Source organism: Microtus oregoni, unplaced genomic scaffold, assembly GCF_018167655.1.
Source record: "Microtus oregoni isolate MIOR12 unplaced genomic scaffold, Mior012 000060F_ref0000265, whole genome shotgun sequence".
In the NCBI taxonomy this organism is placed as follows: Eukaryota; Metazoa; Chordata; class Mammalia; order Rodentia; family Cricetidae; genus Microtus; species Microtus oregoni.
Genome location: NW_024543870.1, coordinates 7,423,512 through 7,442,232, shown reverse-complemented (window position 1 = coordinate 7,442,232; position 18,721 = coordinate 7,423,512). Strand labels below are relative to the sequence as shown.

Below are 18,721 nucleotides of genomic sequence, written 5' to 3'. Positions count from 1 at the left end.
TTTTTTTTTGGTTTTTTGAGACAGGGTTTCTCTGTGGTTTTGGAGCCTGTCCTGGAACTAGCTCTTGTAGACCAGGCTGGCCTCGAACTCACAGAGATCCGCCTGCCTCTGCCTCCCGAGTGCTGGGATTAAAGGCGTGTGCCACCACCGCCCGGCTTATGTTTTTGCTTTTCTGATCTTCAGGTTGAACACCAATATCTGTCTCTGGATTTTTATTATTTGTGTTACTTATTTAGAAGACAAGCTAACGGGCCTGTTGTGCTCCTTATGCAAAAGCTATGCTAGTAGCTTCCCTACTCAGTCCTGTGACCTCCTCCTCAGTCATGGACTTTTGATCAGGTTTATAGTACTAAGCATGAATTTCCTCCTGAGACAGTGGACCACAAATCCAATCAGGAAGCAGTTTATTATCTCGATAAAACACAAGCCATATTACACCGATGGGCACATCTTGCATATCTGATTGGTAATGTGTCTACCAGATCAATAGCAGAGAGAGACCATTGGTAAGAGTCCTCCAGCAACAAGCATGGCATCCTGTGGCACTATGAAGGATATCCTTCTAGTGAGGAAGCAGCCCAGCCAGCTCTGACTTTAATTCTGTGTCTGAGACTAGAATGCATGGTGTCTTACTTAAGCAATCCATTCTTACCATCTAGTTTTGGTGGGACACCAACAGTGGAGGTAATTGCCTGATTTTTAGGGGGTGGGGCAGGGGATTGTATAAAACTCCCTGTTTACACCTCTTTTGATGGTACTCTCTGCTTGAATTTCATTTAATAACATAACTTCTGGAAGCGGCTTTATGTATCCACAGCGGTACCTCTATTCAAATTCTATTTTATTTCCAATTAGTTCATTAAGTATCAGCTTTCTATATAGCCTTTTCATATATAGTTTTACCTGACCCCTTCTTCCCTTACTTTCCCCAACTACCTTGACCCCCCCAAACTTAACCCTGTCCATTCCCCAGGATCCCTCTTTCCACGTGGTCACACTTGGTTATTTTGGTTTGCTTATTTTGTTTTGATAAACCATTTTTAGAGCAATTTTAGATGTATAGAAAAGCTGATCATGGGTCACAAAGCTTCTGGACGCTTAGCTCAGCCGCCCTACAGATTTGCCTGGCAATCAGAACCAAAGCAGATGCTTTGCCTTGTTATGAAGTTCTAATTACGCTTAATAAGCTGATATTAATACGCTACTAATTTAAGTTCTTACTTTATTTTAGAGTTCAGACTTAGATTATAATTTCTATGGATTTTCATAAATGTTTAATGTACCCCACTGTAGGTTAAGTGACTTGAACATCCCATATTTTTTGTTCATTTCTCTTCTTGTTTTACCATTGGGAACACACATCTTTTAAAGATTGGGCTAGTTTTGCCTTTTCCAAAATGTCATGTCATCTTAAAAGTAGACGGTATGTACCCTAGGCTTGTTTTTGTCCCACTGAGCAGCATATGTTAAAAGTCCCTCCATGTTTTCTGGTGTCTTGATAACTCATTTTCATTCTGGATATCTGAATGCACTGTATGGTCCGACCACAATTGGTGGGACCAGAAGAATTTTGGCCTGCTAAATTTTAGCACTTATAAACAGAGCTGCCATAACATAAAAGTGTTACTTTTTATGTGGTTGGTTCATTTAGGTTTTTAACAGAAATATTTTAATAATTAATATTTCATATATAAGGCATTATTGGGGAATGGGTACAGTTTATTACAACATTAGGTATTGTAAAACATAATGGCTGCCTAAGATGACTGAAGTTCAACTTATAGGTCATCTGGTTTATATTCCATGATATATTAAGAAAAGTTAAGGTCACTGGGACGAAGCGACCTATGAAAATACACACAGGTGGTGGATGGCAATACTGAGATTGAGAAGTTGAGAAGAGGGGCAGAATCAGTTTGTGACTAGCACAAGGGACAGACATAGGGCTGGCCCAAGTAGAATGGAAATTGACCAACAGAAAAAGTGGAAACTCAGTGAACATTTGATGACGACATTATGTCTATCTTTGGACTCAAGTCCCCAAGAATGATGTAGAAACAGGGTAAAAGGAGAACCTTGGAATCTGGTTATAAAGCAGGCATGTTATTAACATCTTTTGCAGCACAAGGAGAACACTTTTCCTTTTATTCTGTTATGAGTCAAAGGAGAAGAAGAGCGTCCTTATTAAGGTTGCTTATTGAGGACGCTTTGTACCCGTAGAATCCATAATAAGGAGCGGTTCTATAGAGAGAGGTCTTTACAGAGCTGGGATTTGCATGGGCAAACAGTTCCAGGGGTTGTTGAAGAAACAAGTGCCCTGTATCCAGAGAACAATGCTTGCCCTTCCTGCTCTGAGTAGTGAAGACCAAGCTGGTATTTCCTGTGCTGCATCAGGACATCCCATGTAGTTTCTTTTTTTTTTTTTTTTTTTTTTTTTTTTTTTTTTTTTTTTTTTTTTTTTTGGTTTTTTTTCGAGACAGGGTTTCTCTGTGGTTTTGGAGCCTGTCCTGGAACTAGCTCTTGTAGACCAGGCTGGTCTCGAACTCACAGAGATCCGCCTGCCTCTGCCTCCCGAGTGCTGGGATTAAAGGCGTGCGCCACCACCGCCCGGCCCCATGTAGTTTCTTTTCCACTCATCATCCACATCAGGATGAAGAAGTCTATCTTACTTAAGTGTTGTGTTTATAGGAGGAGGGGAAGCAAAGGAAGTAGGTGAGGGAGAGAAGGAGGCCACATAGGGAAGGGAGAAGGAAAGGGTGATGATGACAGGAGGCATTAGGGTTTTACTCATTTATAGCAAATAATAAAGATGAGTGTAGTCTTCTATTTTACTGCTTTTCTTAATAAATTGTCTACCAGCATCAATTATTTAATGATGTCATTCTACATGAACTTGAAAGTTCTAGTAAAACATTATTTCAATGACAAAATTATGCAACAGTATAACATTTTAAGTTCATGGTATTACCTTCTCCTTGCCAAAAGAGAAACAAGGTCAAATGTCACCAATAACATTAATTCTGTTTTGCTTTATAGTGTTCATTCTATTTGGATTGGGAGGGCTTTTCTAATATGGAGTCATTTACCGTATAAACAAAACGGCTGAGAATGATTTAAAACACAGGGCAAGGCTGATTTGAGTTCCCTAAAGCTATTATAATGCACAAAATCCTTGAAAGTGTAAATAAATGGAATTAATTTTCCCTTTGTGAATAGCAAATGCTAAGCGACATGTTACCATGGATACGACATGTTGCTTAGAGTCTTGTTCTTTTCTTAGCAGTAAAAGACCATCAAATATTAAGACCATGCTGTACTCTCAGAGAGCTTTTTGGATTTATGATACGAAGCCGAACATATTTTGCTATGCTAAATCTGGTTCAAAAACATGCTTTTGCTTGTTTCTCAGAGAGGAAGTGATACTCATTGTCACATTATATAGTAACCTTAAAAATCCTGCTATAGATATATCAGGGTCCACGTGATATAACTAAGATTATTGGAAAATCATAGTTTTTCCTATAATCAGCAAACTTCTGGAAATACATGTGGTATTTTGTTCAGTTAATATTCATTCAATTATCCCTTAAGTGCAGATTACACGTGACCTTCCTTTGTGTTGAACTATGATTGATAGTTAAGTGAGTTTTGGGTTGTGAGATTGCTAGAAGTTGTATAATGTTAGCAAGATGCACATGCGCACATGAGCGCGCACGCGCGCGCGCGCACACACACACACACACACACACACACACACATTTCCCTCACAGTTGTAACTTATGATAATGCAGGCTGCATAAAAGCGTGTGATTTGATCTAGTGACTGATAGACCAGTTCACATATGCCTAGTTAACAAAACAAAAGGCTTGCTTCATCTGGCAGATTATTAGATAATACTCTTGAATACACTGCTTACAAGGGATGTCAGATTTTTTTTTTTTGTTTCTTCTTTTAAAAATATTATGTCCGTATAATGCAGACAACATGACTCTATGGTCCACATAGCAAATGGTTACTGCAGGGAAGCAAATCATCTTCCACAGTTACCCATCTTTGTGTATTGTTTTAGTGACAACATCGGTTCTTTGTTTTGTTCTTACTTGCTCATCAGGAAACATTCAGTAACAGGTGAGGGCCAGGTTGTAACTAGAACTCGATCCATCAAAAAGCCAGAGACAGTCCATTTCGTGCAACACAGTTTCTTACCACGGTGTCTTAGTAGGCTTTCTATAACAGTGCTAAAACACTATGATCAGAAACAGCTTGGGAAGGAAACGGGTTATCTCAGCCTCCAACTCTCAGCTTGCACCATTTCACTGAGAGAAGTTGGAGCAGGCACTCAGAGTAGGAACCTGGAGGCAGGAACTGAAGCAGAGGTGGCCATGGAGGACGCTGCTTACTAGCTTGCTCAGCCTGCTTTCTTATACAACTCAGGACCACTCTCAGGTATGGCACCACCCACCAAGGGCCGAGCCCCCCTGGGCCAATCATTTATTAAGGAAATTGCCCATGGGTTTGCCCACAGGCCAGCATTATGGAATTATTTCCCACTTGAAAGTCCTTCTTTGCAATTAGTCTAGCTTACGTCACACTGACCTTATACCAACCGACACGCATATTAAATACATCTTAGGAAGAAGAGGGGAGGCAGGAGATGCTGGGTTCTAGGAGCCAAAGAGCAGTGGGGGTGCTGTGGGCTTTCCCTTTCTCTTCCTCTTATCACTGCTGCTTGTGTCTGCTGTGCCAGCGTGTGTGGCTGACCCACCAACTGAAGATGCTGCAAACAAGGTTTCTGCTTCCAGTCCATATCGGGCATTCTAGGAGGAGAGAATGAAGAAGCCAAGACTCCACTTTACAGAACTGAGAACATTTGCAACTGGTCCATTAGGCTAGAATGTCAAGTCTCTCCAGGCACTTTGAAGTGTTTTTATTAGTTTGGAGTGTATAGGCAGGTGAGAAATAAATACCTCTTGATGAATGCAACAGCTTAAGAGTAAAATGTCTGCTATAAACATGTGTTGAAAACAACTTTCTCCATTTTAATTTGCAGCAAGTGCATCTGCAACATTCAATTTAATCACAGAAATGTGTGGGAGAAAAAGATTTCCATCACACTCTTTATCCCCTACCCAAAGTAAATTGGGGTCAAATGAATGAAGATTTAATTAACTACTTGAAATGGTGCAAAAAGAGGCTAGTCATTTACTGACTGAATAAGAATGAGCTAAAGTTTTTCTCTTGGCTATTTAGATTATATTACAGATATTAGCATTTTAAATGGAAAGGAAAGAGCATATAGATATTTAAACTATGATAATTAAAGGGAAAATTAGCATCGTGACCAATTATCCCAGGTATGCATGCTATCTCTGATTCAACACCTGAAATTAAATTCATAATCTAAAGAAGAAATGGTACCATGCCAAGATATCCAGAAAAATATTTGACAAAATCCAATTTCCATTTATGGTCCAGATTCAATAAACTAGAAAGAGTTGACAATGTCCTCAACTTGATAAAGAATATTTCCTAGAGTCGAGTGGTAGTCGCTGGATGCTGAGGGGAACGGTTAGGAGATGTTGGTCCAGGGACTTACAATCTCGCCTAGATGAGAGGAATAAGCTAACATGGAGAATTAGATAACATAGGGGCTACCATGAACTGCAATGGATTACATTGTGAAAAATGACCAAGAGTAGACTTTAAAGTATTTTACAAAAATGTTAAGTATATGAATGAATATATAATAGTAATCATTCTAGCCACTGCACAATGCATTGTTTCAAAAGGTCACAATGTAGCAAAACTACACATTTCTCTTCCATTTTCCATTTGTAACTAAATTGGAATACCAATTTTGGGTATATTCCCAAAGGATGCTCAATCATACCACAAGGACATGTGCTCAACTATGTTCATAGCAGCATTGTTTGTCATCGTCAGAACCTGGAAACAACCTAAATGCCCCTCAACTGAAGAATGGATAAGAAAAATGTGGTACATTTGTACAATGGAGTACTACACAGTGGAAAAAAATAATGACATCTTGAAATTTGCAGGCATATGGATGGATCTAGAAAATATCATATTGAGTGAAGTAACCTAGACCCAGAAAGACAAATATCATATGAACTCACTCATAAGTGTCTTTTAGATATAAATAAAAAAAAAACCAGCCTACAATTCATAATCTCAGACAACAATGAAGACCCTAAAAGAGACACAACTGTCACCCACATTCAGTAGGCCTACTTTGGCCAGTGGCAGAAACCCCAGCTGTCATTCTGGAGTTGGTGAGCTCCCTCTTGCTCAGGTCAGCTGTTTCTGTGGGTTCTCCTGTCATGGTCTTGACCACTTTGCTCATCTTATCGCTCCTCCTCCTACAACTGGACTCCAGGAGCTCGGCCCAGTGCTTAGCTGAGGAACACTGCATCTGCTTCCGTCAGTTACTGGATGAAGGTTCTATGGTGACAATTAAGGTGGTCATCAGTCTGCTTACAGGGGAAGGGCAGTTCAGGTGTCCTCTCCACAAATAAAAAAATACAGTTTAAAAAACATAGTTTTTTTTATAAGGTAGTTTAGCATGATTTTCTGCGTTCAATAATAAGATTTTAACCAATGACTTAAATTTGATTATTAAGTATTAAAATCTCAGAGTCTGAAGACATTCTCTGGATGTTTGCTCTCGATTCCCAGGTCAGACGTTGCCATTCTGTACAATGATCGCTCAGTGCTTGAGAATCACCACGTGAGTGCAGCCTATCGGCTTATGCAAGAGGAGGAAATGAACATCTTTGTAAATTTATCGAAGGATGACTGGAGGTGAGTGTCAGAGGAAACCCAAGGGTGTTGAACCCCAAGGACAACGTTTTTAAGTTGTTAGTAAAGTGAGGAAAACAGGTGGAATAAAACCCCCAAGACTTAGCAATAGCAATTATGAGCTGGCAAGAAATACTGTGGCCTGAAAATGGAAAACAACTCATTTTTAGGGAACATATTAAGTGGTGTGGTTATTATCAAACCTTAAGAGTGAATGATTAAGATAATGTCTAGCTTTTGTGAATATGATGGCGTAGAAGAAGAAGAAGAGGAAGAAGAGGAGGAGGAGGAGAGAGCGAGTGAGATAGAGCGAGCAAGAGAGAGAGAGAGAGAGAGAGAGAGAGAGAGAGAGAGAGGAGACAGAGAGACGGGGGAGTGGGGGGGAGATGGCACGTTCACCTTTTAAAAGTTGCTTAGCGCATGCGCACAGGAATTTAACATGGCTACCTCATACGCAGATGACGTATGCATTTAAGGGCTTAGCTGAGTCATACGTGAATGATGTGATCCACGTCGCACATGGGTAACGGGCCCTTTAACACCCCTGGGGGGCCAATAGGCACTTCTGCCTGAGGGTTTGTCTACACAAGCATGGCCCCTAGAATTTAGAAGTACCAGCCTTAGTGGCTGAAATCATTACAGTGTGACCCTAGATATTTGTGGAAACATCCCACTCCAAGGTAAGGAGGAGTCAAATGAACTGTTCTCCTTTCGATGCCTCTGCAGGGATCTTCGGAACTTAGTGATTGAAATGGTGTTATCTACAGACATGTCAGGCCATTTCCAGCAAATTAAAAACATAAGAAACAGCTTGCAGCAGCCTGAAGGGTAGGTTACTGTCTGGTGTCATGTTCAAGGTCTGGGGGCTGGGACTTAGAAAACAGTTGGTGATTGTTTAGTTCTGGTAATTTGAACATGTCTTTGGTTTGACAGGATTGACAAAGCCAAAACCATGTCCCTGATACTCCATGCAGCCGATATCAGCCACCCAGCCAAAACTTGGAAGCTGCATTACAGGTGGACCATGGCCCTAATGGAGGAGTTTTTCCTGCAGGTGCCTTCTCTCTCTGGTTTGAAAACAGCAACTGTGAATATTGACGTGATTTTGTATTTTTAACAGAACCCAGCACTTCTGACTTATATTTTCAATAAGCCAGGGCACATAGTTAAGATGTTTGGGAGAGTTCAATACTGTTTTAGGGAAATACGTTAGTGCTGTAATAGGAGCAGCGGGGCTGCGTCCCCAGCACCCCGGCGCCTGCTAGCTTATGCCCCGAAATAACAACACACAAACTGTATTCTTTCAAGCACTGCTTGGCCCATTATATCTAGTCTCTTCTTGGCTAACTCTTGCACCTGGACTAGCCCATTTCTAATAAAGTGTGTAGCACCAAGGTGCGCTTACCGGGAAGATTCTAGCCTACGTCCATCGTGGGCCGGAGCTTGATAGAGTCTGCCTCAGAGAGTAGAGCTACCCCGTCTGCCCGGGAGAGGGGAGCATGGCATCTCTGAGCTCACTTCCTCTTCCTCCCAGCATTCTGTTCTGTTTACTCCTCCTACCTATGTTTTAACCTATGGGGCCAAGCAGTTTCTTTATTACTTAACCAATGACCTTCCTCCATCATGTTAGATCACCCAAAATAGTACCAAACGTCTTTTAGAGAAAGTGATGTCTTAGATATGAGAGCGTGGCAGTAAGGAAAGAAAGGAATAGAGAAACAGGTTAGAATCATTATGTTATCATGAGGTAAGTTTGGGATTGGAGACAGCAAATAGCAATGGAAAGAGCAAAGGAGGACACCCAACCGTCTGTGTATACCTTCTCTCAAATTCTAACGCAGCATGCAGCTGCAAAGGAGGCTGAGGAAAATGAGGTTGCGCAGACACATGTCTAACTGAAACCAGTACAAGCCTGGAAAAGGCAAGACCTGCTCTCCGCTGCAGGCATGTTCAAGCTGTCTCCTGTGTGGTGCCCCTGTTCTAACATCACCAAACCCAAAGTTGGGATGCTACACTCTCGACTGATGCTAACGATTCAGTTGTCTTACATTCCACAAGTTAAACGCTCAGTCTTCCCAAAGACAGGCTCCACTTCAAACTTCAGCCCCGGGGGGAGGGGAAGGCATGTTGGTTTCTGACTAGCTAGTTACAAATTTAGTTCTTATAATCTTTTATAGAGTTGGTAATAGAGTTTTGTTAGCCCATAGAAGTCAGGGCTTATACTATCCTGACAGCTGGAATTTTATACTCAAGGATGCAATCCAGTAATGGCCAGATAAAGCAGTTAAGAAAAGGGTGGGAAGTGTCTCTGACATGGGTGTCTCTATGGTCTCGAGGTCTCTAGGTCACCTTCCTGAAGGGTGGGGAATGACTCAGACATGGGTGTCTCTATGGTCTCGAGGTCTCTAGGTCACCTTCCTGGATCATGAATATGAACCCCATAACTCCTTTGAATTTCAGGGTCCACAGCATTGTGAATTTCTTTGCACAGGTGAAAAGACTTGTCAAAGCATAACACAGGGCACTCTGTGAACTGCAAAATTAAAACTGTACCTAGAGGACATTTTGTAACATTATATATTTTTATTATTTAAAAAGACCAAAAGTATAAAACATATGACCTGTTTTTTAATCGTAAGAATGTAGGTGAAATTTAAGAAAATTGAACTAAAATAAGCTGAGGAGGAGGTAGTAAATGTAAAACCAAATTCAGTGAAGCAGAGCGAAGAGAAACAATAGACATTTTTTTTTTTTTTTTGGTTTTTTTCGGGACAGGGTTTCTCTGTAGCTTTGGAGCCTGTCCTGGAACTAGCTCTTGTAGACCAGGCTGGCCTCGAACTCCCAGAGATCCGCCTGCTTCTGCCTCCCGAGTGCTGAGATTAAAGGCATGTGCCACCACCACCCGGCTAACAACAATAGACAAATTTAACAGAGAAAAACTGAAAAAGTAGTGAAATTTCTTGCAGGATCAAAAGGATGGAGAAACATATATGCAAGACAGGTTATTATAGTAGAGCTTATGTATGTCTAAAGGGTATGAAATAGTATGAACAATTTATGCTAAAGATATTAATGGCAGAAGTAAAATTGCCTAATTCTTTAAAAAATATATAAATTAGCAAACTACACACAAAACAAAGCTACAGTCTGAATAGTCGTATACTTATATTTTAATTGAATTTATAATGCAATTCCACATAAGAAAATCCAGGATTTGAGCTGGTGAGATGGTCAACAGTTAGGAGAACTGGCTGCTCTTTCAGAGGAAATGGACCTGGGTTCAATTCCTAGCATCCACCTGGCTGCTCACAACATCTGTACCTCCAGTACCGGGGACCCTGACATCCTTTTCTGGCTTCTGTGGGCACCAGGCACACATGTAGTTCACAGATATACATACAGGCAAAACACCCATACTCATAAAAGTAATTAATTCTTAAAAAAATGGAAACCCAGAGTTAAATGGCTCTAGTTTTTTAACTTTAATTTCAATTTCCATTATTTAATTCAGTTGAGAAATATCAATTTTCTCAAGAATTTTAAGGCAGAAATAATGTCAGTTTTACTCAAATTTTTCATGAAAGAGGAAGAAGAAAATTGGCAGTTTATCTCTCAGAAAACTTGACAAAGACGTTTCAAATAAGGGAAATTATAACCCATATCTGTCATGATTCCAGATGGGGAAACTCTTAAAATATTAGCAAGTCAAATTCAATAATATTGTAAAAGAATAGCATGGCCTGAGCTTGCATGTTGAACATTTCTTTAATCACACTGAACTATATTAAAAGAATAAAAAGGGAAAATGATATTGTCATGTCAATAGATTCACAGAATACATTTGGCAAAATCCAAAATTTAATTGCCCAAACTCCCAGAAATGTAGTTAGAAAATGTTGCCTAGCCTAGTAAAGGGTCAGAGAGTCATAACTAATGCAATCCTTGAGGTGAAACACAGAATATTATTATGCTAAGATCAGCGTATCAACTCCATCTTTATTAAATGCTTCATTTGAAGTCCTAACCAGTACAAAGAGGTTCTAAAAGTACATAATGAATAGAGTGGATAAGATGAAGCTTCCCTTATTGTAAAAAGCCAGTAGAACCCACTGGGGTTGTATGATCCATTGGAGTTGTTTCCACAAGCAAGGAACAATTTGACAATTGAGTGTAAAACAGGATGCTACTTAAGAGAGCATAAATGAAAATATTAAGGATTATATTTAGCTGAATTCATACAACACTACCACAAGGAAAACAAGAAAGGTATCTTACTATAATTACTATATATGTATATATGCATATATATGTATGTACAAATGAACAGATAGTTCATATTAATGAGTTCTGTAGTGTGTTTTCTGTGACTGTGACAAAAATACCAACCAAAATCAGATTGGGGAGGAAGAAGCTTATTATACCCTACCAGTTACAGCCATTATCAAGGAAAGCCAGGGCAGAAATTAAAGCAAGGTTGCATAAGAACAGAGTCTGACTTCTCAGCCCCCTACTCTTGGAATTCAACTGTCATTCTTATTTTATTTGGGATTTTTTTTTCTTTTCTTCGTAGGCAGAGGCTGCTTGTTCATTTCCCGACTTCCCAGGCCCAAAATAATCACACAGAAACTACATTATAATTAAAACACCACTTGGCCTATTAGCTCAGGCTTCGTATTAACTAACTCTTACATCTTAAATTAACCCATTCCTATTATTCTATATTTTACCATGAAGCTCATGGTTTACTGGTAAGGTTCCGGGACGTTTGCCTCCTTCGGCAGTGACATAGTGTCTCTGTGACTCCATCTTCTTTTCTCCTCTATCTCTGCTTGGAATGTCTGCCTTGCCCTATTCACAACATACAAAGGGGAATCCCACATAATTATTTTTGCATGTGGGTCTCACACTGTAGCACATTCTGGCCTAGTACTTGCTCTATAGCCCAGGCTGTCTTTGAACTTAAGGCATTCGTTCTGCTCCAGCCCCCAAGTGCTTTCTTTAAAGGCATGCACTACCACACCCCGCTCTTCAATTGCTGTTGAGCAAAATTAGAAAATTAATATAAATATAAAACATCAGAAAAAACATCTAAAGAATGATGTAGCTTTGAGAGCTTTTAGGTAACAATTGTCTCCATCTCGTCTTCTCCCCCTCTCCCTCTCTCCAGCTCCTCCCTCCCCCTTCTCTGTGCATGTGAATTCATATTAGGAAGACTGAGGGGAAGTGTGGGTTGTGTTAATGTCTAAATCAGTTTTGAGTTAATTTACTTAACAAGTCTATTACTTTCTGACAAATGACATAGAAAATTTTAAGCATAATGTATTTGGAGGGCAAGGTGAAGGAGACCAGCTCTTTGTTCATCTTCTCCAACCAGATCTCTTTGTGTATCTGGTCAGCTGCTTCAGTTCACCCTTTGTCCAGGAGGAGTAGTGTCCAGAGGAGACCAAGGTCGTATTTAGAATCTACAGTCCTGAGAAGCACTGGTTTTAGACTTTGATTAAATACCAGTGGCAGAGGAGGCTAGACATGAGCTTATCACACTTCTCAGTACATACAGTGTCTTTGCTCTGAGTGTTTAACAAATCAGCCCAGGAGTTTCCGACTAGAATGAATACATTTGGAAGATTTCAGTGGTGATTGGCATGGATGACAGAGGTACCAGCTGAAATGATGACCAATAGCAAAGCTCTTTATCTCTTCTTAAACACGTACTAATTGGTATGATGGAAAGTTAACATAATTAAATTGAAAAATAACTACTTACATTAATTTTTCACTGTGCACACAATAAATAAATATTTTCTCTTTCCAACTCATTATTTTATGATGCATAGAAACAATCTCAATTTAGGAAAAATCTTCATCTATTAAGCAATATTGTCTTATAAGTCAGAGAGAAACAAATGATTTGAAATGTAGGATATATGCAAGGAAAAGATAAAGTCGTGATTTTTTTAACTCTAAGATGTATATAATCAAGTTCCTCTGTTTTCTTTAGCATTGCTAGATGTCATTTAAAGTATGACAAAGTAAATTTTGTTTTCATACTACTAAAAATATACTCAGTTAATCCATTCTTACCCAAAGACAAAGCACCAATGAAAATTACAGGCATAACTTCCCAAATTAAATGAATATAAAGACCTATAACTCAAAATGTTAAAATCAAATCTAGCTGCAATTTGTCACAAAGCACTATAAGCAGCAGTTACACAAGCAAACCTAACATTTGGTAAAATATAATTAAAGTACAGAATAACATTCTGCCACAAATATAACTGGATGTAGATGTGGCAGTTACTACAGCCATTAAACAGTCCAGTTGTTTGGGAGACTGTGAGAATTTCCAAGGGCTATTTTTAAATGGCGTGGAGGCAGCTCCACAGAGAACATTTCCTTGTGCAGATTGTCCAGGCACTGCTGAATAGGAGTACCATTCCCACCTCCATCTGAGGTTGCCTATGGATCCAGTGGTCCCTCATATCCTATCCTCGGGGTCTGAAGGTGGTCTGAATGGTACTGATTACTCTTGAGGCCCATACCAGGTCTTGGTGCAGAAAGGTTCCCAAGGCTTCTGTACTTCATTCTCTTTCGTTTCCTTTATCTATTGAAAGCTATAAACACTGTTTCAGCTTTAGTGAAATTTAAAGGTATAAAGTATGAGACTGACACCTCGCTGATAGCTGTCACAGCCTTCCCACTCTCCTTGGAAAGCAGAAAAATAATTACTAGCTGTTTGTCACGGCCACTCAAAGCTGAAACTTGATAGGCTGCACAGGAAGTGCTGAGCAGGTAAGGGCTCTCAGATGCTGGAGATCAGACTCTCCACCTGCATTTTAATGGGGCCACTTCTGCTGCTTCAGCACCTGTAGGCCCATCCCCCAGAACACAGTGCCGAGACGCGGGACATCACAGAGAGCTACTGGGTAGTTAATGGAGTGTGGCATTTTCTCTTACCACTTTCATAAGTCAATTAAAACACTAGAAAATGTATTTATACAATAAGTTATTGATTCTAGAGGTATATTTTTGGTCTTCTAAATATAGTGCTTTCAGTAGAATGCACAGCGTTCAAGAAAAGTATTAAATAGATGTTATGTAGAATATCTACAGATTTGACCTTTGACTTCATTGAAATAAGAAGTAGGTATCCCTGCCCTGGGAGAGAATAAGGACTTTTTAAGGGTGGTCAAATTTACACTATGGTAGCACGATTTCCCTTTGAACACCTCTCCCTCTTCCTCAGCAGTACGTCATAGTGCCCTGTTCAATTCTTTCATGGTCTGGCTCAGAGGCGCCCTGTTGGCCTGGTATCCAAGACCTTTATTCATTTCCAAAAGTAAATAACACTTTGAAATATTTATAAATAAATTGAATAATTAATGCATCTTAACATTCTGTGCTTTTAACAATAGAAATTTTATATTCTAAATTAATTGAGAGGTACAGGAAACAGAAAAACAACATAAAACCCCCAACTCCCTCTACAGGAAGGCCAAGTCTGCATTAAGTGTCAAAGGCTTATGCCTTGGATAAAAATGTGTCTTTAGCTTTCTTTAAAATGGAGCTTATACAGAGTACGTCATCACAGTGCCTTTTTCAGACTTAAACAATCTTCTTATGTCTTCCAAAGAACCAGCTCCTATAGAAACAGACCCATTATTGTGTTCTTAAGCTGCAAGCAGTAGCTCCTTGACTACTAACGCCAGCCAATGCAAATATGATCCTGTCAATCAAGGACAGTTGTATCTGTAAATACCAAATAAACATCTTTAATATCATGTTTTCCATCAAGTCCATCATCTGTCTGTCTTCTATTTAAGCAATGTTAATGTTATGTTTTAATATAAACTCTTAAGGATACTGCTATTTCATAATTAACTATTGATGATATTTTGGAACCTTATATCATAAAATCACTATTTGCAATGGGAAAATAAATTTTAGTCAATGAATGGAAAGAGGTTTCAAAATGTTCATGCATTCCAAAAAAAGCAGTAAATGCAAAATCTTTCTTTTTAAAACTTGGTTGAGTGGAATCTAAACAATGAAGGAAAGTCTATAAACTTGGTTCTTAATAAGCTGCCCAATAATACAGAAATGACTGATCCATGGGGACTTCTGAAACCTGAAATGTTTGTTCACTCAGAGTCAGTGGGTTGTGACACTAGAGTGTTACTGTGTTAGTACTAGAGCAATTCCTCAGAAGAAAACTGTTCAAAAAAATTATATAACCTTAGATTTTAATGATATAAATAACTAGTAAGTATTACTGCTTAAAAGGTTCAAATTTGTGATTGTTTAAAGTCACTCTCTAGACTTCACAATTTCCTTAAATTCTCCAACTTGATTCTGGTAATTCATTTCTTTCCCTAGGGAGACAAAGAAGCTGAATTAGGGCTTCCATTTTCTCCACTCTGTGATCGGAAGTCTACGATGGTTGCCCAGTCTCAAATAGGTAAGACTGAAGAATCGTGGCCTTGGAAAGTTGGCGGGACTTGTTAGTGTTCAAATGTGTGTAGCACACTCTTCAAAGTCTTCCAGGCCAACCCCACGCTTTAATCGTGATACATAGTGGCTTTGGGTTGATTTGGATGATGTTGAATGAAAATCAATGAAGGGTTTTCACACAATGAATTCAGTAAAAGCTGCTGCTGCCGGTCAAGGTCAGGTGGAAGAAGTCTGTGTTTTTCAGGGGAATTGTATGGAGAGGGGTGTGTGTGCATAGATCACACAAGTCAAGGCGCTAGGCAGCCAATTGCAGTATTGGAAGTGGTTTGCATCACAAACCAAGCAGAGTCCCTGCTTCCTAAACTGTTCCTATGCGAATCCTGACTCAAAGCACTCTTAAAACAATTATTATTCTTGGCTATAATCCTAGTAAATAACAACTTTCTTCTTGTGTAAGGGACTGGCTCTTTTGTTTTGTCATTTTGCTGATTATTATTTTCTATGATTTAGTCCTTTAGAAATAAAGCAATTCAAATAAGATATTAACTTTCCTATTGTGTTATTGCTAGCTTTTCACTGTTCTTTAGCGGGAGGGGGATTCTTGAGATATGAACTGATAAATCAGCAGCGGGAGATCTGCAAAATGATACTCCTTCCAGCCACATGTATTCTTACCTTTGTTTGTGTAGGGAACTACAACTCGGTTCATTTATGAAACACATGCTTGTTAAGTGGCACAATTTTAATATCTGATTGTATTCTGAAAGCCCCCTGTGATAGAAGGATCAGCATCCTTACTCTGGAGCTGATCTCTGGCGTGCCTATCCCAGCATCCTTACTCTGGAGCTGGTCTCTGGCGTGCCTGTCCCAGCATCCTTACTCTGGAGCTGGGCTCCGGAGTGCCTATCCCAGCATCCTTACTCTGGAGCTGGTCTCCGGAGTGCCTATTCCAGCATCCTTACTCTGGAGCTGGTCTCTGGCGTGCCTATCCCAGCATCCTTACTCTGGAGCTGGTCTCCAGAGTGCCTATCCCAGCATCCTTACTCTGGAGCTGGTCTCTGGCGTGCCTATCCCAGCATCCTTACTCTGGAGCTGGTCTCTGGCGTGCCTATCCCAGCATCCTTACTCTGGAGCTGGTCTCTGGCGTGCCTATTCCAGCATCCTTACTCTGGAGCTGGTCTCTGGCGTGCCTATCACAGCATCCTTACTCTGGAGCTGGGCTCCGGAGTGCCTATCCCAGCATCCTTACTCTGGAGCTGGGCTCCGGAGTGCCTATCCCAGCATCCTTACTCTGGAGCTGGGCTCCGGAGTGCCTATCCCAGCATCCTTACTCTGGAGCTGGTCTCTGGCGTGCCTATCCCAGCATCCTTACTCTGGAGCTGGTCTCCGGAGTGCCTATCCCAGCATCCTTACTCTGGAGCTGGTCTCTGGCGTGCCTGTCCCAGCATCCTTACTCTGGAACTGGGCTCTGGCGTGCCTATCCCAGCATCCTTACTCTGGAGCTGGTCTCTGGCGTGCCTGTCCCAGCATCCTTACTCTGGAGCTGGTCTCCGGAGTGCCTGTCCCAGCATCCTTACTCTGGAGCTGGTCTCTGGCGTGCCTATCCCAGCATCCTTACTCTGGAGCTGGTCTCTGGCGTGCCTATCCCAGCATCCTTACTCTGGAGCTGGTCTCTGGCGTGCTTGTCCCAGCATCCTTACTCTGGAGCTGGTCTCCGGAGTGCCTATCCCAGCATCCTTACTCTGGAGCTGGTCTCCGGAGTGCCTATCACAGCATCCTTACTCTGGAGCTGGTCTCCGGAGTGCCTATCCCAGCATCCTTACTCTGGAGCTGGGCTCCGGAGTGCCTATTCCAGCATCCTTACTCTGGAGCTGGGCTCTGGCGTGCCTGTCCCAGCATCCTTTCTCTGGAGCTGGTCTCTGGCGTGCCTGTCCCAGCATCCTTACTCTGGAGCTGGTCTCTGGCGTGCCTATCCCAGCATCCTTACTCTGGAGCTGGTCTCTGGCGTGCCTATCCCAGCATCCTTACTCTGGAGCTGGTCTCTGGCGTGCCTATCCCAGCATCCTTACTCTGGAGCTGGGCTCTGGCGTGCCTATCCCAGCATCCTTACTCTGGAGATGGGCTCCGGAGTGCCTATCCCAGCATCCTTACTCTGGAGCTGGTCTCCAGAGTGCCTATCCCAGCATCCTTACTCTGGAGCTGGGCTCCGGAGTGCCTATCCCAGCATCCTTACTCTGGAGCTGGTCTCTGGCGTGCCTATCCCAGCATCCTTACTCTGGAGCTGGTCTCCGGAGTGCCTATCCCAGCATCCTTACTCTGGAGCTGGTCTCCGGAGTGCCTATCCCAGCATCCTTACTCTGGAGCTGGTCTCTGGCGTGCCTATCCCAGCATCCTTACTCTGGAGCTGGGCTCTGGCGTGCCTGTCCCAGCATCCTTACTCTGGAGCTGGTCTCTGGCGTGCCTATCCCAGCATCCTTACTCTGGAGCTGGTCTCTGGCGTGCCTATCCCAGCATCCTTACTCTGGAGCTGGTCTCTGGCGTGCCTATCCCAGCATCCTTACTCTGGAGCTGGTCTCTGGCGTGCCTATCCCAGCATCCTTACTCTGGAGCTGGGCTCTGGCGTGCCTATCCCAGCATCCTTACTCTGGAGATGGGCTCCGGAGTGCCTATCCCAGCATCCTTACTCTGGAGCTGGGCTCCAGAGTGCCTATCCCAGCATCCTTACTCTGGAGCTGGGCTCCGGAGTGCCTATCACAGCATCCTTACTCTGGAGCTGGTCTCTGGCGTGCCTGTCCCAGCATCCTTACTCTGGAGCTGGGCTCCGGAGTGCCTATCCCAGCATCCTTACTCTGGAGCTGGGCTCCGGAGTGCCTATCCCAGCATCCTTACTCTGGAGCTGGTCTCCAGAGTGCCTATCCCAGCATCCTTACTCTGGAGCTGGTCTCTGGCGTGCCTATCCCAGCATCCTTACTCTGGAGCTGGGCTCCGGAGTGCCTATCCCAGCATCATTACTCTGGAGCTGGTCTCCAGAGTGCCTATCCCAGCATCCTTACTCTGGAGCTGGTCTCCAGAGTGCCTATCCCAGCATCCTTACTCTGGAGCTGGGCTCTGGCGTGCCTGTCCCAGCATCCTTACTCCTGAGCTGGTCTCTGGCGTGCCTATCCCAGCATCCTTACTCTGGAGCTGGTCTCTGGCGTGCCTATCCCAGCATCCTTACTCTGGAGCTGGGCTCTGGCGTGCCTGTCCCAGCATCCTTTCTCTGGAGCTGGTCTCTGGCGTGCCTGTCCCAGCATCCTTACTCTGGAGCTGGTCTCTGGCGTGCCTATCCCAGCATCCTTACTCTGGAGCTGGTCTCTGGCGTGCCTATCCCAGCATCCTTACTCTGGAGCTGGTCTCTGGCGTGCCTATCCCAGCATCCTTACTCTGGAGCTGGTCTCTGGCGTGCCTATC

General features: G+C 42.2%; 1 protein-coding gene across 4 annotated transcripts in view; it reads left to right on the top strand.

Annotated features, from left to right (window-relative positions):
- Positions 1–18,721, top strand: part of Pde1a (phosphodiesterase 1A) — a 245,217-nt gene that overhangs the window by 197,294 nt on the left and 29,202 nt on the right. For all 4 annotated transcript variants that reach the window (XM_041639716.1, XM_041639717.1, XM_041639720.1 and 1 more), the window contains 4 exons: positions 6,698–6,823; positions 7,547–7,648; positions 7,754–7,874; positions 15,197–15,278. In XM_041639716.1, the coding sequence (XP_041495650.1) occupies positions 6,698–6,823; positions 7,547–7,648; positions 7,754–7,874; positions 15,197–15,278 (431 nt within the window). The remainder of the gene's footprint in view (positions 1–6,697; positions 6,824–7,546; positions 7,649–7,753; positions 7,875–15,196; positions 15,279–18,721) is intronic.